This window comes from Urocitellus parryii, chromosome 2 (genome assembly GCF_045843805.1).
Source record: "Urocitellus parryii isolate mUroPar1 chromosome 2, mUroPar1.hap1, whole genome shotgun sequence".
Classification (NCBI taxonomy): Eukaryota; Metazoa; Chordata; class Mammalia; order Rodentia; family Sciuridae; genus Urocitellus; species Urocitellus parryii.
Window position 1 is genome coordinate 258,772 of NC_135532.1, and position 27,174 is coordinate 285,945.

General features: G+C 40.9%; 1 protein-coding gene across 5 annotated transcripts; it reads right to left on the bottom strand.

The window, feature by feature from the left end:
- Positions 1 to 240: 240 nt before the first annotated feature.
- On the bottom strand, positions 241 to 26,106 carry Cdc16 (cell division cycle 16). Of its 5 annotated transcripts, none has more exons than XM_026381936.2 (18): positions 25,840 to 26,082; positions 24,745 to 24,799; positions 24,556 to 24,653; positions 23,507 to 23,545; positions 23,079 to 23,219; positions 20,927 to 21,086; positions 19,914 to 20,005; positions 19,323 to 19,456; positions 18,201 to 18,280; positions 16,993 to 17,042; positions 16,108 to 16,181; positions 14,447 to 14,572; positions 10,899 to 11,051; positions 9,547 to 9,610; positions 6,908 to 6,969; positions 5,824 to 5,959; positions 4,176 to 4,266; positions 242 to 1,605 (listed from the first exon to the last, which is right to left on the bottom strand). In XM_026381936.2, the coding sequence occupies exons 1-18, from the start codon at positions 25,885 to 25,887 to the stop codon at positions 1,346 to 1,348; spliced, it is 1,863 nt and encodes a 620-aa protein (XP_026237721.1). In that variant the 5' UTR covers positions 25,888 to 26,082; the 3' UTR covers positions 242 to 1,345. The 5 variants fall into 5 exon arrangements, with proteins under 5 accessions (XP_077651223.1, XP_026237721.1, XP_026237724.1 ...); XM_026381939.2 differs by having other exon boundaries at positions 25,942 to 26,080; XM_077795099.1 differs by lacking the exon at positions 25,840 to 26,082 and adding an exon at positions 25,349 to 25,372.
- Between the last annotated feature and the right edge of the window lie 1,068 nt (positions 26,107 to 27,174).

Genomic DNA, 27,174 nt, shown 5'->3' on the forward strand with positions numbered 1-27,174 from the left:
AATGTTATTTAATATCTAGAATAGACCAATTTATAGAGACAAGTAGATTAGATGTTACCAGGGGCTGAGGGAGGAGTAGGGAGTTATTGCCTAATGAGTCAAGTTTCTCCCTGGGATAATGAGAACATTTTGGAAATAGTGGTGATGACTGCATAACAGTGCAAACTAATTAATGCCACCAAGCTGTACACTTGAAAATTTAAAAATACACATATATAGATTGATCAGTATGTTTCCAATAGGAGACTTTATTTATTTGAGCAGTTTCAGGTATACAGAAAAACTAAACAAAAAGCACTGACCATATACTGCTTCTCTCTCCCTCTGCCTATACATCGTTCACTATTGTTAACAGCTTGTACTGGTGTAATGTTACAATTATAAACGAATACTGACACACTATTATTAAGTACAGTACATAGTTTGTTATATCTAATACTACAAAAAAAAAAAAAAAACAAACCAGAAAACAAATGGATGGGAGCATGTCACAGAAATCAAGCTGAAAGAGCACCCAATGGCTAAAGCTAAAACAATTTAAGCCACAAAACAAGTGATACTGTGTAAGTTTATAATTCTAAATATGAAATAAGTACCCATTAGTCAATATAAATGGTTGAATTAGTAAATAAATAGGAAAGAAGAGGCAGATCTTCAAGAAGAAATGTGTATGGATGGATATTGCCCTTCAAGAAATGAAGCTCAGCCCTTCTGCCCCACAAAGGAAAAAGAGGAAATTAACAGGTCAGAACATGGCAGACACCACCGTGACCAAGGTTTGTGTCAAATGTGAAGAGGAATGGACTTCATCTGTATTGAGTTTTACCCAATTCATAATCCTCATCCAATCACAAGAAGCACAGCCAACAATCTCAAATCAAGGGAGGTCCCAAAAACCACCTGAGGAGCGCTCCTCCAAACTGTGAGTCAACCCCAGACCAGAGTGCAAAGGGGACACAATAAGTGAAAGCAGCATGTATCTGGGGATATCTGAGCCACAACAAATGTTATTAGGATGTTGACATGGGACAAGGGGAAGGGACCAACAGAAGCTCTCTACCATGATGCCAGCTTTTCCATAAAGCGAAAGTTAGACCAAAACAGTTTATCCAATAAGAGACATAATGGATGTTTATCTTCTTTATTCCACTACATGTAACTATTTTATAGGTTCAGAGAATCAAAAAAGATCTGTTGCAAAGGTGTGCTATCCAGTCTCTTAAGGCAGGCCTCTGATCCTAAATATAGAGATGTAGTTTGGGTTCATGTCAGCAAGTGGGAAGTTCTTAAGACATGGCAAAGACACAAGGGAATACTGACCTACACCAGGGACCACTGTTTGCAGTCATGTGCTGTGGTCTGACATGGATGTCTCTAACATCATGTCACTCTCATTCATTTCAATTTCAAAGGTTTCTTCCAAGGAGGGTCTGGAATCTGGAGTTTTCCTGGAGTTTTCCAGTGGTGCAAGCCCCGATTCCTCTGCAGTCTGTTTTTCTACTTCAAATTCCCTGAAATCCCACGGAGGTGAAATAATGTTTTTTAGTGTCTTCATTGTATGCACATCAAAGTCATAACATTTTAATTTGTCTTTAATGTCTGCTCCTAAAAAGAAACACCACAATTAGAATAAAGAAATTTCATCACTGATTTGCCATTTCCATCAGTATACACACCGCCTCTACCATATAAGTCAAACTGACTTCCAAGATCAGAAGAGAAGGAAAAAGTCTCTTCTCCTTCTCTTTCATTTTCTACCATTTTCAAGGGAAACGATGAGAGGATCTCTGAAAGCACATGTGATCATGGATCCCTATCAGTGTTCACAAAGCCCCTTTAAATACCAAAGAAGCCCACAAGCACCACTCTGCTCCCCTGCTATAGAGAGGAACTGGCTGTGTGCCTCTTGGGTAGTCATCAATCTCACTCTCTCAGAAACCTCAAGGGAAATGCATTTTCACGTATCAAAACCGCAACAACAGGGCAGAGGTTGTGGCTCAGTGGTACAGGGTTTGCCAAACACACATGGGGCACTGAGTTCAATTCTTAGCACCACATAAAATAAATAAATAAACTTAAAAAAAAAAAAAACTCAATAATACATGTTTGGACAGATCTGAGCAGATTCATGAGTTTCAATAACTTCTGACATAACTGACAATTTTAAATAGTTCAAACTAATAGCTTTCAGGATTGAGTATTTTGGCAGTTAATGACATGCAAACCTAAAAATAAAACTAGTAGTGAGTGATAACTTGGAAATCTCACTGAGACCACTTCCTGGAGAGCAGGGAATCATCCCTCACTCATGGCACCTTCAGTCCTTGCTTAGCTCAGAGTCACAGAGGCTGCTGAGCAGCAGAACTATGGTTCTGACCCAGCATTGTGAAGAACTGAGCTATAAGATGAACAGTGACATGTACTTCCTCTCAGGTGCACAACTGCAAGAATTCTTACATACGCATCTGACATAACCACCAGGCAGAAGTGCAGAACACTGCCTACTCATTCAGCTATCTGTGCTTTCACTCCCAGCTTCCCAAGACTGCAGTTCACCACGCTGATTTTTCCATCACCACCACTTAAGACTTACTTACAAGTATTCAGTGCATATGCTTTTTCAGACTGAAATTCTTCACGTTGCTACAGTTGTCTTTTTAACTGTACAGTGTTTTGCTGACTGAGCACACCACAATTTGTTTCTCCATTTTCCCACGGCTGAACAGTTAGGTACAATCATGAGCAAATACGGGATGAACAATCTTGCACATTATCTCCGATCAATTCTGGCACTGTTTTAGTTGGGCTCACCCGGCAGTACAACTACATATGGTTACTTGATATCCTAATGCCTTTTGATGAATCATAACCCCTACATCCTCACCTTTGGACATCCCTTTCCATTGTGCCTCTGAACTTAATTATGTGACTTGTTTTAATGAGCAGGTGATAGAAGTGATGTTGCACAACTCACAAATTTTCTAGAGGTCTTGAAGCTTCAGTTCTTGTCCTTTACATCCCAGAGCCCACCACACTATCAAAAAGCCTAGGATGAAGGCCCAATAAGAGGTCTTCCACCAAAAAACAAAAACTATCCAACCACTAAGTTTTAGAGTGCCTTGTTAATGTAGCAAGAGATAACTGATAATTTTAATAGCCATGAAGTTTTCTAGGAAATTTACCCATTTATAACTCAACCAGTAACTGATAAATATAGAGTTTCAGCTGCTCCATATAAGCATGTGTTAACTTCAGTCATCTGCAGGGTATGCAACCGTCTCTCAGGTGTCTACTCCAGCTCTCCAGGGAGCAATGCTATGTAACTTCAGCCATCTGGAGTGTGCAATGGCTCCTTGGGGTGTCGACTCCACCTCCCCTGAGAATACTGCTGGTAGATACCAGCGCATGCTCCATAACTTCCTGGCACCAGCTTTTGTGAAGGTCCTCTTTAAGAGCTTGTCCACCTTTGTTTAACCTTTGCTCCTCGGCTTGCAGATCTCTTGCACTCTAGAAGTAAATTCTTTGACATGTTACATATTGTAATTCACTTCTGTGGCATGTCTTCTACTCTCTTAATCGTACTTGTAATTAACAGAAGTTCTTAATGTTATCATTCAATTTATTGTATTCTTCCCCTTAGGGCTTAAATCCTATTAATACTCTGCCTACCAAGTTCTCACTAACCTCATTGTACCTTATCTTGTAGTATCTATACCTAAAGGAGTGCCCAGTGTAGTAGTTCCATCAGACATCCCATTACTGATTACAAAAAAAAAAAAAAAGTACTACATGCCACATGTAGTGAATGCAAACCATCCTAAGGTTACTGAAATGTAAACACTAACATTTTATTATACCCTGAAAAGGCCAAAGCCCTTCATTTCTTCATTAGAACATTCAAAGATTTTTTTCCTCCACTGTGTGGTTCAATCAATACTCCTGTAACACAATGCTTCACACATGTATACAGCATTCTCAATGCAGCAAGTACTCAACTCAAAACTAATTCCCACTGCATAGCTATATGGAATTAAATGGAGCTTCCTGATGTTAATGTAGGTAGAAGGGCAGAAAGATACTTAAAACCTTGGATGAGAATTCAAAACACCAAAGCAGAGATACATAACAATCTAAAACATGGAACACAGTGCCAACAAGAGCAATTACAATCTTACCGATGTAAGCTTCAGAATCACCAATGTACATTTCGATGCAATGACCAAGCATTGTAACAGAAAACGTGTCATCTCGCCTAAGACCAAGGGCCTGTCAAAAAAGATTCAGCAAGGTTAAGATGTAACCCCCTCTTTTGTTTAAAAAATATTCCCTCGTTGATTCACTTCAACATATTCCAGGGACTCCATGGTTGGGGTGTTGGGGGTATTGATGCAGACACAGATCCAAGACTGAGCAGAAGTTGATGACTGCTGAGGGCACATGAGGGCCATGGAGGTTCATCACTGTTGGGTTCTTTTGCTCGAAACCACCCAAGAAGTCTCTACAGAAAGCCCTCTGAGGATACAGCATTAATTAGATAACAGAGAAATAAATTATACTCAAATACACATACTTGAAAGATATTTCAAATAAGACCAGAAAACTTACTTAGTCCAAACTTCTTACTAGCTCAATATTCTGGTTACAACAGAGGCACTTTCATGACTTCACATAGCCTGAGAATCTCTCTTAATAACCTTTAAGCAGTAATGCTAGGCATGGTGGTGCACATCTGTAATCCCAGCAACTCAGGATTCTGAGACAGAAGGATGGCAAGTTCAAGGCCAGTCCCTAATCAACTCAGCAAGACCTTGTCTCAAAATAAAAAATAAAAAGGATGTGGGATGTAGCTTATTGGTAGAGCCCTTGGATTCAATCACCAGTCAAAACAACACAACACAGCTCTGAACTTATCACTGAATTTATCTTTTGAGATACTACATGATTGCACTGCCTAATTTGACCTCTTTCTCCAAATACCATTAGTACATTGATTCTAAGGCTCACATTTTCTTAACTTTTAATGTTTCTGAACCTGGGATATCTTATAGCTGCTGGTTTCTACTGACATTGTCATCCGCCACAGCTGAGAGGCTCAAGAAACAGAACTATGGTAGTCCTCTGAAAATCTGCTGACCCAGTGGAAGGCTGAAAGGGTTGAGAGACTTGCAAATCATGTGGCTGAGAAATAACCCAGAGTTAATGAAAGGAGTGTACTGGCATCAGGACACTATTCTGGGAAAATGGGAATAATGACCACCCAGTTGGAAATTAACCACTTGTGTTTTTTTTATATATATATATGTATTAAGATGATCCCTGATTTAAAAAAAATTAATGTCTAAATACATTCAAAAAGAATATTTTAATTATAAAAACATAAAAGTTTAATTGGCAACACTTGTCTCTGTGTGATCCTGCTTGTTCGTGGTGTCTTAGCTCTGATGGAGTAAGGTGTGTGGATTCCCTGTGATGGTTGCACAGGTTGTTTCTGTTCATCCACTGATGTGCTCTACAGAATTAAGGGTCCAAGCAGAGACGGGGCATCTCTGTCTTGAGCAGGGCCTCACTTGAGCAGACATTCTGCACTGACCTGTGAGATACCCAGATTGACCCATATGATGATGACCCCTGGCAACAGCATGCCCCACTGTACATTTAGAAGCAGTCTCACATCTCTCTCTAATTTGAACACCACACACACTTCCCTCTGCCACGAAAAGAATAAAACCTAAGATTGACAAAAAAAGTTTAAAATAGTAAAGGAATAAAACGTTGCCTAGAAAAGAAGTGGTAGATCTAAAGTTGGGTATAAACAAGACATACTGTGTGGAAATAGTCCACAGCATTTTCAAAGTTGCCCATCAGACTATGGATATAGCCTATGGCAGAGTAGGTAGATGCATTCTGGGGAATTAACACCAATGCCTGCCGATGGTAATCCAATGCCTCTGCGTATTTTCTGTTGAGAGAAGATGGGGAGGGAGAGAGGGGAAACAAAAGAAAACAATTACTGGCACAGTAAAAGTACCACTTTTTAAGTCCAAGATGTACCTCAATCTGTGGAGACAGACAGTGACTCTCATCTACCAAATAGCAATACAGACTGATAACTGCCTCCACTGGTCCTTTTATGGATTAAATACCTTGAAACATTCTCCTGGCATCCCCCCTTAGCCAACCCCAGGCACCCCTTTGTGACCTGCTGTATACATTCGTTTCACCGTTTGAGGGACAACTGAACCAGAACCTCATTTTGGATCCTGACCTGTGAATTATCACAAAGAGCCTCTCATGTGACAGCAAACCTCCCATACCAGGAGATTAGACATAGCCAAGGAGTTTTGCTTTAAGGTCTAAAACTCACTCCTCAAAATATTCTCTGGGACACTTGCCCTGTAAAGTCTTTTGGGATGGGGGAAGATTTTATGCTGAATTAAGGTTTGGAAAATGCTATAGTTTGTAATATTCTCTATTGAAAATATTACTTTGTAATGCAAAGTAAAGTCTTGAGGGAATCCTGAGATAGACTTTGTTAAGTCTTGAGGCTAGAATTTCCAAGACTCATTTTAAAGAAGGAATTCATTTTTAACTGTCATTTGTTTATTCTATCATTAGAACAAAGTGAAAATATGGATATGGTTTTAATTAGATCCTATTATCCCAACTCTTCTGAATTAATTTTAAATGCAAATTTTAATCTAAAAAAGTATTATTTGTAATTCTCAATGCTTCTAAAATAAAATTATATAAATAGAGACAAATAGCAACAGTAACTTTGAAGCTTGTTGTATCTAGTCAAGCTTAAGAAAGCTGGAGGAGCTCATGAAGTAAAATGTGGAAAATGCTATTCAAAATCAAGCAAACTTTTAGTACAAAGTACATTCTGAAAATGTTCTGCTTCACTTACTTAAGTTTCCTGCAGACATGCCCCAAGTTGTTCAACAAAGGTTCCCATTTGTCAACTGTCACCTAAAACATAGCAACATCAAGCCCACGAGTTACACAGTTGCCGTTTAGCCTGATTTGTTTGCACTGAAACATTTCCCATCTCTGGGCTTTCTGGTGTGCTTCTACTGCCACACCAGGCAAAAGGATGTGCTGGTTTCTGGGCCTGTCTCCCCCACGAGAGGAAACTTCCTAAGGACTCCTCAGTACTTACAATTCTGCCAGATCCCATCCATGCTGATGGAGCTCAAACTGTACACTTGCAGACCAGGCTCTCTCTGAAACACTGATCTTTATGGTCATCTATCTGCTAGGTGTTTCCACTTACAAACGTTAAACAAGCTCTAAATTAAGTGTGCCACACTAATTCATCTCTCCAGCCATTCCAATTCCCTAACCCTAGCCAAGTACCCCATCAGTCAGTTCCTGGGTACAAGATCATTCCAACCTTCTAAGACTCCAGGGCTTGTTCATTCTCCTTTTGGGGTATAGCTTCAACCCTGTAACCCTCAACTTCCCATTAGCAAAAATCTGGCCTGGGCCCCCATCCTACAAGCCTGACCCCTGGTATTCTAACTCTCCTAGGATAAGGTGGACTCTAACACTGTTTTCAAGGCTAATTTTAATGACTCAGATTTAAGCTTTCTGCCCCACTTCTTGACATTCTCCGTGAACTCAAAACCCAAGCCACACTTGAATCAGCTCCCATCTTTGTACATGCTGTTCTCTATCCCTGAAATACCTTCCCCTCATTTCTGCCTGGCTGAGATCTGGTCACCTTCAAGACTGAGGTGTGTGACACACCCAAAGGCCTTCCTGACCACTTCAGTTCAGAGTGAGCTTCGTCCAACTGAGCATTTTATTTGCTCAATCATGCTGTGTTATTACTGCCAACTTACTTGTTGGCATTCCCCAACAGATGAGAGGGAAGAAAATATCAAATAGTTTCTGCATCATAGCCCAGCTCAGCTCCCAGGATGTGGGTGGCACTTGACACATACCTGTCAGCTAAGCAATAGAGACTGGCCCTAGAAGCCCAGCCCTGTGAATGCAAACAAACCATTTGGTGGCTCTTGGGCACAACTGCTTCTCTTTCGATTTGCTGCAGTTTATAATTAAAGTTCAAGAGTATTTTCTCCTCATATAACTTTTAATGGGCATTTTGACATTAAGTATTGTGCTTTTATACTAAGACTATAAGGTGTCTTGGACTAAAAGGACATAGTTTCAACTTTAAGTGTGGCTCAAGAGTGTGCTTCTCAAACTGTTCTATGTATGAGAATCATCTGCAGATCTTGCCTAATGGCTATTTTGATTCAGTAGATCTGAGATTCAGCACTTCTAGTGAGCTTCCAGATGATGCTGGTGCTGCTGGGTCAGTATGAATAGTAAGGCACTGTTTGAAAACTGCTATGTGGTAAATGGCACCCTGTATTAACAAAAACACTTAGGATAATCCAGAGCCACCCAAAACTCAGCTGAGGAAGAGTCTGCCTTATATACACCCATGCACAAACACAAGGAAATGTACTGTTGATGAGTTTAGATGGTAATAGATAAAACAAGAGAATCTGGGTCTAGGGGTAGAGATTGCCACCACAGGAGGTCTGCAGAGCTGTCAATCACAGAAGATAAAAGCAAATGTAAAGTCTATGGGCACATGTGCATAAGCACAGAGTGAACTGGGACGTGAAAATCAGAACAGAATAACACAAGATATAAATGAAAGGGACTGGGAAGAGCAGCAACATGCACAAGTTTATGTCTAGAAGTGTTAGTATTTTAAATACTGCCAGTGCACAAACAGCCTTGCTATTTGGAGTGTTTGTTCATTAGGACTAATTCCTTTTTTTTTTTTTTAGTTGTTGATAGACCTTTATTTATTTATATGTGGTGCTGAGAATCGAACCCAGTGCCTCACACATGCCAGGCAAGTATGCTACCGCTGAGCCACAGCTCCAGTCCACAGCACTAATTCTATTTTATTTTTTAAAATTTCTTAGTTGTAGTTGGACACAATACCTTTATTTTACTTAAATTTTTTTATGTGATGCTGAGGATTGAACCCAGGGCCTCGCCCACGTGAGGTAAGCACTCTACCACTGAGCCACAACCCCAGCCTTAGCACTAATTCTTAAGGGGCATCTTTCACACACTAGAACCATGGAATGATCTACATATACAGTAAGCACATAGTGTGGGACAGTGACAAGTGGTCTACATTTGAATGACAGCTGACCCTGTAGAAGATCTGTTGATAACCCACTCAACGACAGGCTCTTTCAATCTCTAGAGGAGGATTGTGTTAGATGCTTTATGGTGGTCACTAACCACCTAAAATGTCCAATTTCATATAGTCTTCTCATATGTTCTGATTGTTCCTACATGTCACAGCCAGGGCCACATCTGACCATGAATCAGAAATACACTCATTTTGTACAACATGATAAAACAGTTGCCTGACAACTTGCACATTATTGAGCTATTTGTCACAACGGGTATCAGGTTACTTTCTTCCAGTGTCCCTATTATCTTCCTCATTCAACAGTAGCCACGCTCAAGGGTGTGGACATGTGCATTTACAGGTATTTTATAGAATACCTCATTCCCAATTGCTTTAATTTTTTCCAAAGCATCCAGAAACCATTTTTCTGCTGTTTTCCATCTAAAACAGAGAGGAGAAAAAAGATTATAGGTTATTCAAAACTAACAGGTCTGAACATTTTAAGAAAAATTTGAGTATCTCTTTCTAATAGTGCTGAAATGAAGCAGAGTAAATTACTGGAATCAACTAGTTTACTTCAGAGTTTATGTCAGCTAAATGCCTATTCTTAACAGAATCCATATCACACGAGCCTGTGATTTGGGAAACAGAACTGATTTATCTTGCTTCAGGGTATTTAGGTTCCTGTAAACCTCTGGTCACAATTTTTCATCACCTGCTCCACACGTGTTTCTGTTTAACACGTATTGTCAATCCACTGACACTGAACTCTTAGTCAATAGAACAGCCACACAGGCCTAAATGAAGTTCACTTAGCAGCATGTCTCCCCTGAGCCACATCACAGCTACCTGAGCTTCAAACACAGTGCTAAGCTTGGGGATCATTTTGAACAGTAAAAGCACCAAAAAGGGGCGGGGGGGGGGGAAGCACAAAATGTGAGAAATGTGACATTAACAGATCACAAGGCCCCTGGTTTATAGTGTGAGCCAAGTGTGGCCCTGTGCAAGGTTAGCCAGCAACTGCACTCTGAGGACTCCAGTCTCTCCCACCCTGTGTGTACAAAAAGACTGAAAGCACTTCAAATTGGTTTTGGGGTGATGGGTGAATCTTAGTAGGCCAATTTGTAGGAAGTAAATTCGCAAATACTGAAAACAGACTGCATTATATTATTATTATGTATTTTAAAAGCCTCAAACTTTCTAAGTTTACTCCAATTTTTAGATTTTAGAACATATATATGCCATAAACAGAACTGACGTTCTAGATTTATTCTCTGTAAACTTAAAATCTCATGCAAAGAAATCACCAAATCACTTATTCTACAAATATCCAAAGCTGTAGAAAACGGTCAATTGACCAAGAAACCAAAAACTGGGTCATTCCAATTTATTTTATTATTAGTAACTAAAAATAGAATTTTTGTTCAAAAATTGCAGAAAAACTTCCCCAAACAAATGAATCCAACTCCTAACTGACAGAGATTACTAGGACCCTGCCAAGCCTCTGGGCTACACCATGGTATCAGAATTCATGACAGCCCAATCAAAGGAGGTTCAACCCATAGGTCTATGTTCTAAGGAAAACCAAGATTAAGAAAGAGTTTGTTTTCTTCCTTAGCTAGGTACCTCCATCTCCTAAAACACTACAAGTAAAGACCAAGACCTAATGAAGAGGTACCCAGTCAGCTGGACTCAGAGACAGCACAGGGCCAGGTCTCCCAGTACTTACTCTCCATTCTGAAATGCAACTACCCCAACCTCGTGGATGACAAAAGGATCTTCTGGTGCAATGCTGAGAGCTTGGCCAAAGAATCTTTCAGCCAGTTTGGAGTTGTTGGTCAGTCCATATTCAAGTCCAATATACAGCATTGGCAAATGACACCTAAAAATGTCAGAGAAGCCACATGTTCAATCAACACTCCAAACTGTAATTCAGCAGAAATCAGTCAACTTCATATACTATCTGCACAATAGGTCAAAAAACAAAAACAAAAAAAAAAAAAAAAAAAAAAAAAAAGTTACTTTTGTCTCTTAACTATTAATGAATACCTAATGGCCTTTTAGACTATTTAGCTGCCACTTCTAGAATCTATCACCAACCTATTCATCTTTATTTTTTATTACTCCACAGTAAAAAGACAAAAACAAAAAAAACTTCAGAAAAGAAGAACTGGGGCCCCTGGCCTGTGTGAAGCCCACTCACACCCTGACAGTGCTTCTACTTCTCCATGTTCTACTCAGTACCATGTTCCTTCTGAGGCAGTCACGTTCCACACTTTCTGAAGCCACCTGGCTCTCCCAGACGAGGCAGTTCTCCCTTCGGTGCACTGCCAGCATAATCAGTTCTCAGTGGTTCTAGTAGGAGAGTTCTGAACCACATCTTCTGGGTGAATTCAACTGTCTCATACTAAGACAGTTCTAGGCAGTCAGTACTAAATTGTCTCAACAGATTGGTATCTGTCCACACTATCTGGTCAGTGACTGCAATACGATGATCTTTCTTCGAAGATGATCTGCATCACTACATCATGACTGGCTGTCTGCCATGTACATTGGTACCATCTAGTGCTAAGTGACAAACCTTCATCTGCAGAAGGGTCATGAAGTGCCCTTTCAAGTAATTACCTGGAAGAAAACACTTTCAGAATGGCCCATAAGGGACCTCCAAAGTCTACTCTCCCATAACAGCAACAAGAACTCTGTCAAATATTGTCAAAATCAATGTTTTTCAGAACTGTGTAAGTTGAGCCAGGGCTTACAACAACCTGAGGAGCATACATTCAAGAACATAGCTGGCTGGGGCTGGGGATTTGGCTCAGTTGGTAGAGTGCTTGCCTCTCATGCACAAGGCCCTGGGTTCAATCCCCAGCACCACAAAAAAAAAAAAAAAGAGAACATAGCTGGCTTTTGGTAAGAACAACAAACGCATAGTATCTTGATCTGTCCTGTTCCTACCTCCTCCCCCAGCTTCCCACCACTGGAACAGCAGCAGCAGCGCAGTGGCTACTGGAGAGGGCAGGAGTGTGGAGATACTGCAACAATTCAGAGGACTGCTGTTGTTGGACCTGCCTGGCAGTCCCTAGAAAAGGCCCATTCATACCCCATTTTATATGACCTCAGAGAGAACTCACTGAAAAAGCATTATCCCTGGGGTGCTTGCCAAAAATCAGCAGCAATTAGACACCACACAGCTGCCTGAAGCAGCTACCCCAGTTTGGCAAACAAGTGGAAGGTCTGAGAAGGCTCCAGTCTCACATCTCTGCCTGACTTCAAGGCTCTGTGCACAAAGGAAACAAAGGCTAAGGCAGAGCAGTCAACTGCCAGAGTGTTGATGGTGTGTCCCCAGCAAGTACAGACGCTGGGACAGGGGCAAAGTCCTCAAGTTCTGGAGTCACTGAGAAGTCCTGGGGTGAGGTGGGGAATCTGATTTTCACAACTGCCACATTATATAACTGTCAACAAAAATCAGGAGATATATAAAGAAACAGGAAAAAATGATCTATATACAGGGGGAAAAAAGCAGTCAACAGAAAAAGTCCTGGAAGAAGCCCAGAAGTAGCCCCAAAAGACAAGTACCTTAAAATAACCTGTTCAAAGTTTGCATTTTTTTCCCCCAGTGCTGGTTATCCCATGGCCTCACGCATGTTAGGCTGGCACTTTACCACTGAGCTACATCCCCTTTAAATAAGCTATTTTAAACATTCAAAGAACTTGAGAAGTTCATTTCTACAAAATTAAATATAAGGGCTGGGGATGTGGCTCAAGCGGTAGCGCGCTCGCCTGGCATGCGTGCGGCCCGGGTTCGATCCTCAGCACCACATACAAACAAAGATGTTGTGTCTGCCAAAAAATAAATAAATAAATAAATTTAAAAAAAAAAAAAAAAAAATTAAATATAAGAACAATGTCTTACCAGAGAATAAAAATAAATTATAAAGAGGAACCAAGTAATAAGTCTGATATAGAAAAGTACAATAGATGAAATTAAAAATTCACTTAAAGGGTTTAAAAGCGGATCTAAAGAGAGAAAAGAAAGAACCAATAAATAATCATGGTAACAAATGTATAACTGAGAGATTCCATTACTAGAGAACTTATCCTATAAGAAATGCTAAAGGCAGTTCCTTCAGACTAGCAGGAAAGAACACTAGATAGCAATTCAAACCCACACAAAACAGGTAATAGTCCAGCAAAAGTAACTACATTGGTAAATACAGATAAATGTCAAAGTATTTTTGTTTGTAACTCGGTTTATAATGTATGACAATGGCACGTAGGAGACAGGAAGAGTAAAGTTTTGGTATCCTACTAAAATTAAGTTGGTAATAATCCAAATGAAATTGTTTTAAGATGTTAATTATCATCTCTGAGATAATCACTAAGAAAATAACACAGAAATATAGAAGGAAAAAACAAAATGGTTTTCTATGAAGTATTTAGCACAAAAGGTTGCAGTAATGAGAAACAGGATCAAAAAAGACACACGTAAGTCCTGCCTTATCAGTAACGTATGAAACACAAATGGACTACTCCAATCAAAAGGTAGAGATTGGATAAAAAAAAAATACAATCTAACTATATGAAATATATTTTAGATTCAAAGACATAAACAAGTTGAAATTAAAAATGGAAAAAAAAAACCATGATAACACAAAGGAGAGCTGGTGTGACTACACCAACATCAGACAAGAGACAAAGATGAAACTGTCAGACACAGGGAAGGACATTCTACAATGATGAAAGGCTCAATGCAGATAGAAAATACAGTTGTACACCAGCTACTAAAGGGACTCAGAACTCATAGAGTCAAAACTGCCAGAATCAGAGGAATAAACACAATTTAGCAACAAGAGCTGAAAATTCAATATCCCGTTGCAATAAAGGACAGAATTAACTAGGTACAGGAGCCACAAGAAAACAAGGGTTCCAAAAACACTAAAAAGATTAGAACAGGTGCCCACAAAACACTCCACCTGACAAAAGCAGAATTCTCAAGCCCACCTGGCACCATCTCTAGAATAAACCATATGTTAGCTCATAGGGAAAGGACTGAGATCCCACAAAAACATTCTTCAGACACAGTGGAATTGAGTGAGAAATCAGTAACAAAAGGAAATTTGGGAAATTCACAACATGTGGAAACTAAACTCATAAACTATTAGGCAAAAAGCAAATATGCTTTTTTGTTTATCAAGAAACGGCAGTAATAGTACTAACAAATTTCACTTCATGGCTAGCAAATAACTAATGGAGTTTAATCAGCTTGCTCTGCCTTACCCTTTCATCAGCTGTGCTGCTGTAAAGTAAGCAGCCATTGCTTGGTCATGCTCACTTTCCACTGCAAACGAATGCCCATAGGCTATCCATGCAGGCCCATACGTCTTCTCCAGTGTTGTGGCTTTACTAAAACAAAAGCATTCATTGCAGTAATAATATTTACTCTTAAACTTTAAATTTCATATGAATAAACAGCCTCAAAGATATTGACTAATAACATTAATTGAATAAATGAATCATCAACATATTAAATATTAATGTAACATTTGTGTTAATGCATCTGACCAAAACAATGTTTAACAGTACAACGAAAATTTTAGGAGACATCTACCTCTTTTTAAAAAGGCGCTGTGGCTGAACCCATTAGTATTCTGCATATGTCTAAAACCATTATTTTACCCAGGAGCCCATTTTGTGCGGGCAGCAGCAGCCATCAAACAAGGGCCTGTTCTGTGCCAGGCACCTCCATGATGTCTCATCTCAGATGCATTGTCTCATCCTAACAACTTGCAAGACAAACTAATTACATTTTAAAGACATCTGTATCAAGGCATGAGAGATTAAGTGATCTCCTGTGGTGGGAAGAGATTCACCACAGGCTCTAGAGTGGACTGGACTATACGTAATTAGTCTTCAATCAGTGAAGATGGTAATGGTTAACCCAGGACAGGACAGAGAGAACATATCACAAAACATGGAAAGTGATCTTTTCTCTCTCTAGCATTTTATTTTCTACGCCTTCTTTCACCCAAATGTTCCATTTCCAGTACAGTCATTCATGGAATCACACACTAAATTAAAGAAGCACAGTCCAAAAGACCTTTCACAACTGACCGCCTCAATACACTTGGGCTTTTCTCAAGTACTGAACACAACCAGAGAACACTTCCTGTTTCATTCAGAGTGCAAGGTGCTTTCATGTCAATCTGGCATGTAAGTACTACATTATTCCCACTTTTAGAGAAGATTCAGAGAAAGTGACTTTTCCCAGGAATTATGGCTGGTAAATCATAGACCTTGGATTAGAATTCTAGATTATAAACAAGCTCCTTTCCTTGGATGTCCTTTTCTATTTTGTTTGCAGAGGGAATCACAGGAATTATCGCACTTGAAATCTTTGTAAAAAAACTATTCTTATCACCCTAGGCATTTCTCTACATTTACATAATCTGGTTAAGATTATGTATTATTGGGTGTATTATGTATGATTGGGTGGCAAGCTTTTCCTTAAGTCAAACACACAGTTGATCCTTACAAGAAGCTGTTCACTATGCCAAGAATTCTGTTTTATAGTCTCACTTGGTGACCCTAACCTCACATAAAGTTTTGTGTAATTTCACCACCATTGGCAAAAGGTTAATGATATCTCTGTAAATGAAAAATAAAACCTTTCAAACTGTTATTCTGTACTGTTTCCTATTATTTCTTGCTTATAAATAAAAAATATTCTCCTTCAGAATGAGATATAAATCACTGATATCTTTTACCTCCCCTCATAAAGAACAAGGAACACGGATGACACAACTGAATTGAAAATGTTGAAAATATTTTTTTCTTTCACATTGCTTTTAAGTACTTATTATTTACAGCATTAAAGCATATGATATGAGCAAGAAATCTCTTCCTAGGGTTGACTATAGAAGGAAGAAAAAAATGCATACCTGAGGTATCTTCTGGCATGTTCATTTTTATGACCCACCATGAGATAATAACATCCCACTGCAAACCAAGAAACCTAAAAAGTTCAATATTTACCATGACCAAAGATGTGTAACTTTGAACTACAACCCTAACAAGCTAAGCTAGACAGGAGGTAGATCAGATGTTCCAATTCAAATTACAAGTTTATCTAATACAGTCTCTCTACTGAGGTCCTAGAGGAGAAGGGATTATTAACTCCATGGTGTTTCTCAGATGGCTGCCCCAGAAGACAAGGTGCCTAAGGACACCAGCCTGTTGAGTCCTGGCTTGTCCCTGGCTCTCACTGCAGAGTTCTGACTCTTCATTAGTTGATTCTCCTGCACTAAGAGTTCCAGTTTACTGAGCTAGGGACAGATTCTTGTCTTGTCTGAGACAGACCATGATTCCTGGCTTCTGTTTTTAATGACATAGTTCCAAATTCCACTTTCCATTCCTAGTATTCCATTCTGATCCACTGCAGTTTGGAAGACACACTGATTCAATCAGTGCACATTTCAGTACACCGTCTCAGACAGACAATCTGAGAAAGCTACCAATCAATTATATCCCTTAGGAAAAACAGGTATATGATGGCATGAGCCATATTTTATATTTTTCTACATACTATTTTAAAGTAACAAATGTATAATTTCTATAATTAGAAAAAAAGGTTTTTGTTTTAAGGTTATTGCTCTGATATAATTAGAAAATCTCTTCATGGAATGAAGAAATCAATGCTGCTAAATCTTATGTACTAGAAGATTGGCCCTAATGATTTAAATATTATTTGCTTGTACTTAAACTACTGTCTAAATACTAGTTAAGTATTTTCTTAAAGTTCAGGTAAGAAAAAAGATATTACTTACAGGATTACTAGGATATAAATCCACCAGTTTGTGAGAAAGGTAGAAAAGTTCTATATTAGGGAAATGGAAAAAAAAATTCAATTATTCATAAAAATACAATTTAAGATCTGACCTTTATCCTAGTCACTACCTTTCTCATAGTAAGGATCTCATACCTTCCCTTCCTCTGAGTACAAAATCCATTTAAATGATGGTAAAGAGATCCCACCTGGCAGATACATCCTCCCCAGTCCCACAGAGGACACTGAACACCTGCTGAGTGCTTGGAAAACTAGGTAGAGGGCATGCGGTGGGCGATGTGGGAACAGAAGCCCTGAATAAAGCACTCCAGGAGTGGCCAAGGTTCCTTCAAAGCACCATGCCTACCCTAGAACCCTACACCTCTTAAGTCCCAGGCTACTGCCAAACCATCAGCAATAGAGTACTTTCTCTTGACAAACATGCCAGTCTTACATCTCATGCAGGCATGTCCTACATGCAGACTTTGGATTCGGTGGTTTACAAGCTTCTAAGGGATGTGATGCTGCTGGTCCATGGACCAGAGAGAAGCAGGGGTTTAGAACTAGGATTTTTTTTTTTTTTTTTTTTTTTAAAGATAGAGTGAGAGAGAGAAAGAGAGAGAATTTTTTAATATTTATTTTTTAGGTTTTTTTTTGGCGGACAGAACATCTTTGTTTGTATGTGGTACTGAGGATTGAACCCGGGCCGCATGCATGCCAGGCGAGCGTGCTACCACTTGAGCCACATCCCCAGCCCTAGAACTAGGATGTTTTTAGGTTTTCTTGCTCCCTGAGAGACTCACTACTGAGTTTTAAAGATGTAAGGGCAATTATTGCTCAAACACAACTAAATGTTTCTGAAATTAAAATGTGAAAAACCCAAGTAAAAACTAAGCTCCCTTCCAAATTCTAAATAGTTAACAATTCTTGCCCTAACCTTTTTCTTAAATTTAAGAATTACATGGAATTTTTTTTTCTCTTTCTTTTTTTTTTTTTGGTGGTGGTGGTACTAAGGATTGAACCCAGGAGCATTCTGTCTGAATTACATCCCCCAGACCTTTTCAAAATTTTGGGACAGGGTCTCAAAAGGTTGCTGAGGTTGGCCTAGAACTTGTGATCCTCCTGCTTTATCCTCTCAAATCACTGGGATTACAGGCATTGGCAAACACACCCAGCAAGAATTATCTTCATTAAAAAGAAAATTCATACCGTTTGCTTTATTCAGCTCCACAAGAGTTCCTATATGTACAGGTAAACAGTTTGCATGGAAAGGATCTTTTTCCATTACTCTGAAAGTTAAAGCAACACATCAGAAGTGTACATGAGAAAGGTAGAAAAGTTCTATATTAGGGAAATGGAAAAAAAAGTTTAATTATTCATAAAAATACAGTTTAAGATCTGATCTTTACCCTAGTCACTACCCTTCCCAATCAAATAAAACCTCTTCTCATAGCAAGGATCTTGTACCTTCCCTTCTTCTAAGAACAAAATCCATTTAAATGATGGTACAGAAGTGGTACATGACAGAATTCATCATAACTGGCTGTGTTTAATTATTAAAGATCATACATGATACTGTAGGCTACAATACAGCAATGATCAGGTTGTAAAGCAAAGAAAATTCTGATGAATTTGGTAGGAATAAAAACAAATATTATCACATTCATTTATTTTAAGTGAACAGCATCTCAATACATAAATTCTCCAACTATTTAAAGGCTTACAAGTTTAAACCATTAAATAGATCGCAGGTATTTGCTAATTAAATTTGTGATTCCAAGAATTTTAAACAACCCAAAGACCCTCAAAATAATAGAATACAATCTAGCTAAAAGACAAGTCTGATTTGGCATACTGGAAAACTGGTGTGTGGGGGAGATGACTTAGCTAATGTGTATGCCAGACATCATAGAACACCCAGGACAGTATTAGACTTTTTCTTTTCTTTTTTTCAGTGCTGTACACCAAATCAAGACCTGGTACATGCTAAGCCAACACTCTACCACTAAGCTATAGCCCCAACTCTAGTCTCTAACAAAGAAAGTATTTTATGAAATTATGTGTCACATCGAAATTGTACTTCCAAACTATAAAAACTATCAAGATTGGGAAGATAGAAATGTATGTTTCTCCAAAGTTATTATAATATGCCTACAAATATGAAAAAACTTGGCTATAAATTGCTCTTTTAAAAGCAGCAGCCTGTTCAGAATTATTCAAAGGTAACTTAAACCATCATCTAGTTTGAGATTACTCAGGGAAAACGTCTTTGAATTATGTAGATGTGGACTAAACTTCAGGTTCAAAAACAAAAATGGTGAGCATACTTACGCAGAAGTAAGTTTGTAGCACATCTTAAAATCACAGTTATAATAATGTCTCTCAGCTAAAGACACTACCACATCTAGATTCTCTTGTAATCCATTAACCGACTCAGGGATGACAGTTTCACTGGGCTTATTATACTGGAACAGAGAAATATAAAGATAAACTCAATGAATAATAACAAATCAAAAGGAAGACTTACTCTGTGTTTGGCCCAAGTGGTTAAAACAATTACACAGGACATATGTGAGCCCCTAAAAACTTCAAGTTTCATCAGCACTCCTCACAATCAGTTTAATTCTCTTCTCAATTTAATCAAAAGAGTTCCACAATAGGTAGCATATCACAGAGATTCAGAAAAAATAAGAAAAAAATCTGCTTTTTCATGCACTAATTCAAACTTTTAGAATAAGGAGTCCTTGGGAGGAAGACATTTTGAAAGCTTCTTTAGGAATCCTACCAAATAGTTAAAATAATTTAATTCTTCTTGTAAACTTGCTAACTTAATAAAAAATTTTAACAATTTAAATAATAAGGAATAAAGGTCAAATTTAATGAAATGAAATTTACATAAACAAATGCTGCATTTTTCCTTACCTTTTTTAATTTGTTCTCAAACAGAAAACGCAGCAATTCCTGTTCTTCTGTACAGAGCTTGCTAAGAGGTAGTGACTCAAGAAGTTCTTTTTCTTAAAAATGATGAGAAACAAAAAAAGATGTCCTCATAATATGAGAAAAAAAGTTTAATAACTAAAAATACTCTTTTATAATTCTTGGTCTAAATAAATCAACTCAAGAGAAAAGAGAAAGATCAAAATGTACCAGAGAAAGCTGAGACAGTGGTTCCCAGGCCTAGGAGACATAGATCAACTGAGGGCTAGGGCCCGGAGGCCTCCAGAGGGGTGCAGTCAGCGGCCACGTGGAGTGCCTTGGGTTCAACACTACTGATGCTTGTGGACCATTCTGTTGGGAGGCATCCTATGCACTGCAGTTTAGCAGCATCTCTGGCCGCTACCAACAGATGCCAACAGAATCCTTCCTCCATACTACATGCCCCAAGTTATGACAACCAAAGTCTCCAGACACAACCCCAGTAATTGAGAACCACTTCAACAACCCCATTTCCTATTTCCTTGACTGTCTACCTTGCATCACTACCAATACACCTGGTCAGAGGCTCTTGGTCCCTGTGGTACATTAGGGTCAACTACAAGCTTTAAACCATCTGATGTGAGAGCCCTACCTCCAGAGGATCTGACCAAACTGGTCTGAAGCCGGGACCCAGGCACTGATGTTATTAAAGCTTCTTGGGAATTTACAGTGCAGCCAGGCTGAGAATCACTGAATCAGACATCGAAATCCTGGTTTATATTATCTCAAATTGCTTCTCAAAAATATGACCTTGTGATGTCCAGTCTCTCAAGATTCTGACAGCAAGAGGCACTGCACGATATTGCATTTTGCAACATGCTTCATGTTTGAAGACCTTAAGAAAGTCAGTAGGTCTATTAAAACCTGTAGACAGCCTGCTCTTGATTATATAGATTTAAGAGAAGACAATCCAAACAGTATTAATTGTGCTAGACATAAAAACACCCATGTTTCCAAACCTTCTTGTGCTGTCAGCATGTGGTGTGATGTTAAAAGATCAAAGGCTTCAAAACAGTACACATCAAGCTTCAAAGCTTCTTTGTAACTGTAGGTAGCTAGAGTTCGGTTATCGAGAGCATCGTAGATTTTCCCTCGTAGAAGACAAATAGAACTCTTTATCTGGTAGAAAAATATTATATGCACATACTAAGTCAGAACTTTTAAATAAGGATTCAACTCATCCCAACTATCAAAGCATAATGTGAACTAACAGACACATGAAGACTAAGAGTTTCTTTCATCTGTCTTCCCTGGGCTCTGATCACTTTATTCAATAAATCTTTATAACTAATGTAAATAGCAAAGCTATTAGGTATATTACTTGTTTTACCCCAAATATTGCAATGACTTAGAGATAGCAGGCGTGTGTAAAATCCAACTGTAAGACAAACAGTAATTTGAGATAAAACCTAATGAGAGGATCTTGGTGAGTCTTAGTAATTGGCAGCAAGGCAGCCCATGGTCTCAGTGGTCAAAGGCATGGACTGCTGGAGCCCACAGACCTCAGTTCACTTTCCAGCCCTGAAACTTGTGTGTGATCCTGGATAATAATTAACTGGGCTTGGCCTCACTTGTAAAAAGGAGAAAATGCCATGTATGGTGCTGGCTACCTTGTGACCATCAACAGGGTGTAGAATCTGACTCGCATTCTAGACCTGAGCCTCAAGAAACACATAACCGGGCTGGGGATGTGGCTCAAGCGGTAGCGCGCTCGCCTGGCATGCGTGCGGCCCAGGTTCGATCCTCAGCACCACATACAAACAAAGATGTTGTGTTCGCCGAAAACTAAAAAAAATAAATATTTAAAAATTCTCTCTATTAAAAAAAAAAAAAAGAAACACATAACCAAGCTCAAAGAGGCTCCAGAGATGAGCAGCAAAAATGATCAAGAAGATGGAGAAAATTCATAGACCAAAATTTAATAACTAACAGACATGCTTAGTTTAGTCCCTAAATTAAGCAGTGTCTTATGATGTGTTAAAAAAAAAAATTGCTTTTTTTTTTTTTTGGTGTGTGTGTGTTGGGGGGGGGGTGGTATTAGGAATTTAGCCCAGAGGCACTTAACCACTGAGCTACATCTCCAGCCTTTTTTATTTTGAGTCTCACTAAACTGTTTAGGGTCTTGTTAAGTTGTAGAGTGTGACCTTGAACTTGAAACCCTCTTGTCTCAGGCTCCCAAGTTGCTGAGATTACAGATGTGTGCCAATGCACCCAGCAAAAAAAGCAATTTCAAAGAAGAAATAATACTTTACAAATAAATCATACATTTCATAAGAAATAAATTAATGAACAAGAGATCCAAAAAACAATAGTGATAATACCAATCTCCCTCATCTATGCATCTAGCATTAAAATTAATGTGCTTAAACACATAGATGAGTGGTTTAAAAAAAGCACATGAGCACCCAGAATGTATAATATACCTACCATTTTAAGATGAAAAGCAGAGTAACCAAGTTCCTTCATAAATCTTACAATTATGGAGACAGGTGGATCTTTGGGTGACCACTAATGGGAGAAGGTCTCTTTCTAAGTAACAAAAATGTTCTACAACTGAGGTTTGCACAGCTATGAATATATTAAAAGCCATAGAAACTGTACACTTTAAATGGATAAACTAGGTGACACGTGAATTTTATCTTAAAACTATTAAAAATAAAGGAATAATGATCCAGGTTATTGGCCTGACTGAGGGTCACTCACTAAGACAAATCTCTTGCAATTTCATGGTGGTAAGAAGCACATAAACTGGAGCATACCAAACACAACATTCCCTGCAAACAAGTTCAGCTAGGTAAAGTTCTTTGGGTGGGCAGGTCCAAAACACTGTTAGAACAAAGTAAGCAAGATTATTCCTCCTGAGGGTGCAATTCATGGCACCTCATCTGAAAAGCAAGTCTAAGTAAGGTCAGCCTCTCAGACACAGCCTCAGAGGATATCATTAGTTTCCAACATATGGTTTACTCAGAAATTTCTCAGATTTTTTGGTTTTGGTGGGGAAATAAGCTGGAAATCATAATTACTTTAATAATATATAAGTAAAAGAAAGTTTGCCACTTAACATGGGCATTTTCTACTGCTGTTGCTGAAGCATGCTAACAAAATACCCACCGAGGACTGTGACATTTCCCAGTCACTGGAGGGGTCTTTCAAGCCACTTTCATCCTTCAGGTATTTTTCAAATAGTCTTTTGTTGATTGGTTCCTCCATATCAAGAATATCAAGAGCTTGCTGGTGCTCTTTTGCAGCATACTATGCAGGAAACAGACATACAATTCATCAAACATGACTTCTGGATTTTAAACGGATAATATATCCACTTAAATTGTCTGAACTACAATTTTCTTCATATATATGTCAGCTTTTAGTAAATAAGTATTTCATAGCAAACAATACTAAAGAAAAACACATTTCCTCACAAAATACTACAATAACCTGCCAAATTCCATTACCCAAATTCTCACATATACATACATAAGGGAAACAATGCTCACATAATCAAACTTTTATTAAATAAAAAGGAAAAATAGCATACTTACATGGCATCTAGCTGCAAGGTAACGACATGCTTCATACAACTAGGAAAGAAATTATTTTAAAAATTGTCACATATTTTCATTTTAAAACAAAACTGTAAGCACAAGATAGCTAGTTTTATAATTTCTCCTTTCACTCCTGCAGCAAAAATTCCAGTCTCTTTAGCCCATATTCAACACAAACCTACTGTTTACCAGGTATCACGAATTTAAAAAGTAGTGAAAATGTTACAGTGGTGGTGGTGGTGGGGGGGGGGAAACGAACACAACACAAAACACTGTAATAGCACTAGCCAGCTGAAAAAGAAAACATTTGCAGGGGAAGCCAAGTCAGAAGCTGGTTGGGCAGCAGAATGTAGCATAAACACCTGCTACCATGTCCAAGGAACTGAAAGGTGCCCAACTGACTGGAGTATGCGCTATATGCATTGAAACGGCAGTGATGGACCTCCATGTCTATTAAGACGTCTGAGTTTATCCAGTGGGCAGAGGGAAATCACTGAATGATTTTTTGGGTGACACAATCAGAACTGTATTTCAGGAAATTCTCCCTTGTGATAGTTTGTAAAAAGGACTGGATACAGGAAAAGTAGAAAGGAAGAAAATGTTACTGAAGAAAAAAACAAGAAGATGGACTCCAACTAATACATTGAAGGCCTCACTTACGTAAGTGGTAAGAAAATCTAAAGAAATGCTCACAGTTTCAGAGCTACATACAAATAGGATTTCCAAGCCCATGCATGATGGTAGGTGCCTGTGATCCCAGACCCTTAGATGTTTGAGGCAGGAGGACCACTTGAACCCAGGAGTTTGTAACCAGCTTGGGCAACATAAAGAGACTCCATCTCAAAACAAACAATAAAAAAAAATTTTCAGAATTTAGTGACTAGATGGGATGAAGGAATAAAGTGATAAATTAGGAAGAAGTTTTCATTCAAAAAAAAGGTGAATTTCTTTATGTGAGAATAAACAAAACATACACCTCAAATATCTATCTAATGACTGTTTTACAGCTTTGAAAACTTTTAAGTTTACATTATTAACATACTTACTTTGTCCAGTTTTCGTGACCGAAGTGCATGGGCTGCTCTATGATATTGTGCTGTCAGATAAAGACACTGAGCCAACCAATAAACATCCTGGGGATCCTCTGGAGAGGGCATTAAATAAATGGTCAGAGGTAAAAAGTGAAATTTTTAAAGATCAGTTAGAAAAAAAAAAAAATAGCATTGGTCACTTACCATGAGAAAGTGAAGCAACTTTGTCTGCCCAAAACAGAGCACTTTGATACTGTTGCTGCAAACAGAAACAAACACGGGGTGACTACCCTGTCATTCCCACAGCTCTGAACAGATGTGTACTATTATTAGAAAGCCATATATGAAGTCAGCACAGCAACACAAGTTTTTACACATAGCAAGGGTCTACCAACCACGTTTTTTCTTATAGTTCAACAAGGGTGAGTTTTAGTTCAATGGTACAAGTAAAACATACTCAGATCTTTGTACATACAATTCAAGAAAGTAATTTGGTCTTTAAAAGTTCATACACAGGCATAAAAAAAAAAAGTACCTACAAGCGCAAACAGCAGACAACTGAAATGATGATTCTACAGTATTTTCCGATATCTAGTCATTAGCATTTCCTGTGTAGACATTTATATGACAATTGCAATAAGTTGTTAATGGGTCCCAAAGAAGAATGTAGTACATAGAACACTACCAAATACCTTAGTTGTAATATTCACAGCACTCAAAAACACACATTAACTATCAGTGACCACAGGGAAGGTCACCTCCTCTAGTCAGCTATAACATAAAAGCTGACAAAAAGAAAGCCACTCACAAATCTGTCAAAGCCAGTCCTAGTCCCCGGGTCTCACCCCGGCGGGGGGCGGGGCTCAGTTCCCAGGTGCAAACCCGGAGCGCAGACAGGCGCCAGTCTGCTCGGAGGCCCCTCTCAACGCCCGAGTGCCCCACGAAAGGGACCACAAACGTCGACCAAACTAACTTCTGGAAAACAAAGACGCTGCCCTCCAGCCTGCTGCACAAACCGGGCTACGTCGCTTCGCATTCGGTCCCCAACGCGGCATCCCACGCGGCCTGCCCCGCTTCCCGGTCACAGGGCCAGCGGGCCCTCGGCACAGGGGCGCGACCTCGCCGCCTCCCGGGGACTCGCTGTGCCGGGGCGGGGCGGGGAGCCGCACGCAGCGCGAGACCTTCCGGCCCGGCCTTCCGCCGCTTCCTCGGAACGCGCCTCGGCTCCCTCAGGCACGGCGGGTCCCAGGCCACCGCCCGCGCCCTGCCGCGGCCCCGCGTGCCCCGGCCGCCCCGCACCTGGTCCAGGTACTGCCGGACACGCTTCCGCAGCCGCTCAAGGTTCATGGCCGCACGGCCGGCCGAGTGCGCGCACCCGTCGCCGCCCTCCAAAGCCCGCACCTCCGACAGCTCCCGAACCGCTCCCGCCGCCGGAACCCTCGCGCCACACCACGCTTCCGCTCCGACAGCTCCCGCCCCGGAAGTCCCCAGTAAAAGTGCCCCTTCAGGAGCTGGAAAGGAAGGTCGCGCCGCTGGTTCCGGGGCGCGCCCAGGAAGGCGGGGTGGTCTCCCCGCGCGAGGCCCTCACGGGGGAAGGCGAGAGGCCTTCGGAGGGGGAGGCGGTGAGTGGGGCGGGAGGCCCTCTGGGGGAGAGGCGGGAGCCACGCGGAAGGAGGAGCGCGAGGGGCGGTGCCAGGCCTTCTGGGAGGGAGGCGGGGAGCCGGGCGGGAGGCACGCGGAGAGGGGGGCCGAGGACCTCCGAGAGGGAGGACGGGAAGGGGGCCGGGGGCGGAGGCCCTCTGGGGAGGAAGGCAGGAGGGGGTAGGCTGGACCCTCTGGGAGGGAGGCAGGGAGGGGGTAGGCTGGACCCTCTGGGAGGGAGGCAGGGAGGGGGTAGGCTGGACCCTCTGGGAGGGAGGCAGGGAGGGGGTAGGCTGGACCCTCTGGGAGGAAGGCGGGAGGCTCTCTCTGGGAGGGAGGCAGGGAGGGGGTAGGCTGGACCCTCTGGGAGGGAGGCAGGGAGGGGGTAGGCTGGACCCTCTGGGAGGGAGGCAGGGAGGGGGTAGGCTGGACCCTCTGGGAGGAAGGCGGGAGGCTCTCTCTGGGAGGGAGGCAGGGAGGGGGTAGGCTGGACCCTCTGGGAGGAAGGCAGGAGGGGGTAGGCTGGACCCTCTGGGAGGGAGGCAGGGAGGGGGTAGGCTGGACCCTCTGGGAGGGAGGCAGGGAGGGGGTAGGCTGGACCCTCTGGGAGGGAGGCAGGAGGCTCTCTCTGGGAGGGAGGCAGGGAGGGGGTAGGCTGGACCCTCTGGGAGGAAGGCGGGAGGCTCTCTCTGGGAGGGAGGCAGGGAGGGGGTAGGCTGGACCCTCTGGGAGGGAGGCAGGGAGGGGGTAGGCTGGACCCTCTGGGAGGAAGGCGGGAGGCTCTCTCTGGGAGGGAGGCAGGGAGGGGGTAGGCTGGACCCTCTGGGAGGGAGGCAGGGAGGGGGTAGGCTGGACCCTCTGGGAGGGAGGCAGGGAGGGGGTAGGCTGGACCCTCTGGGAGGGAGGCAGGGAGGGGGTAGGCTGGACCCTCTGGGAGGAAGGCAGGGATGGGGTAGGCTGGACCCTCTGGGAGGGAGGCAGGGAGGGGGTACG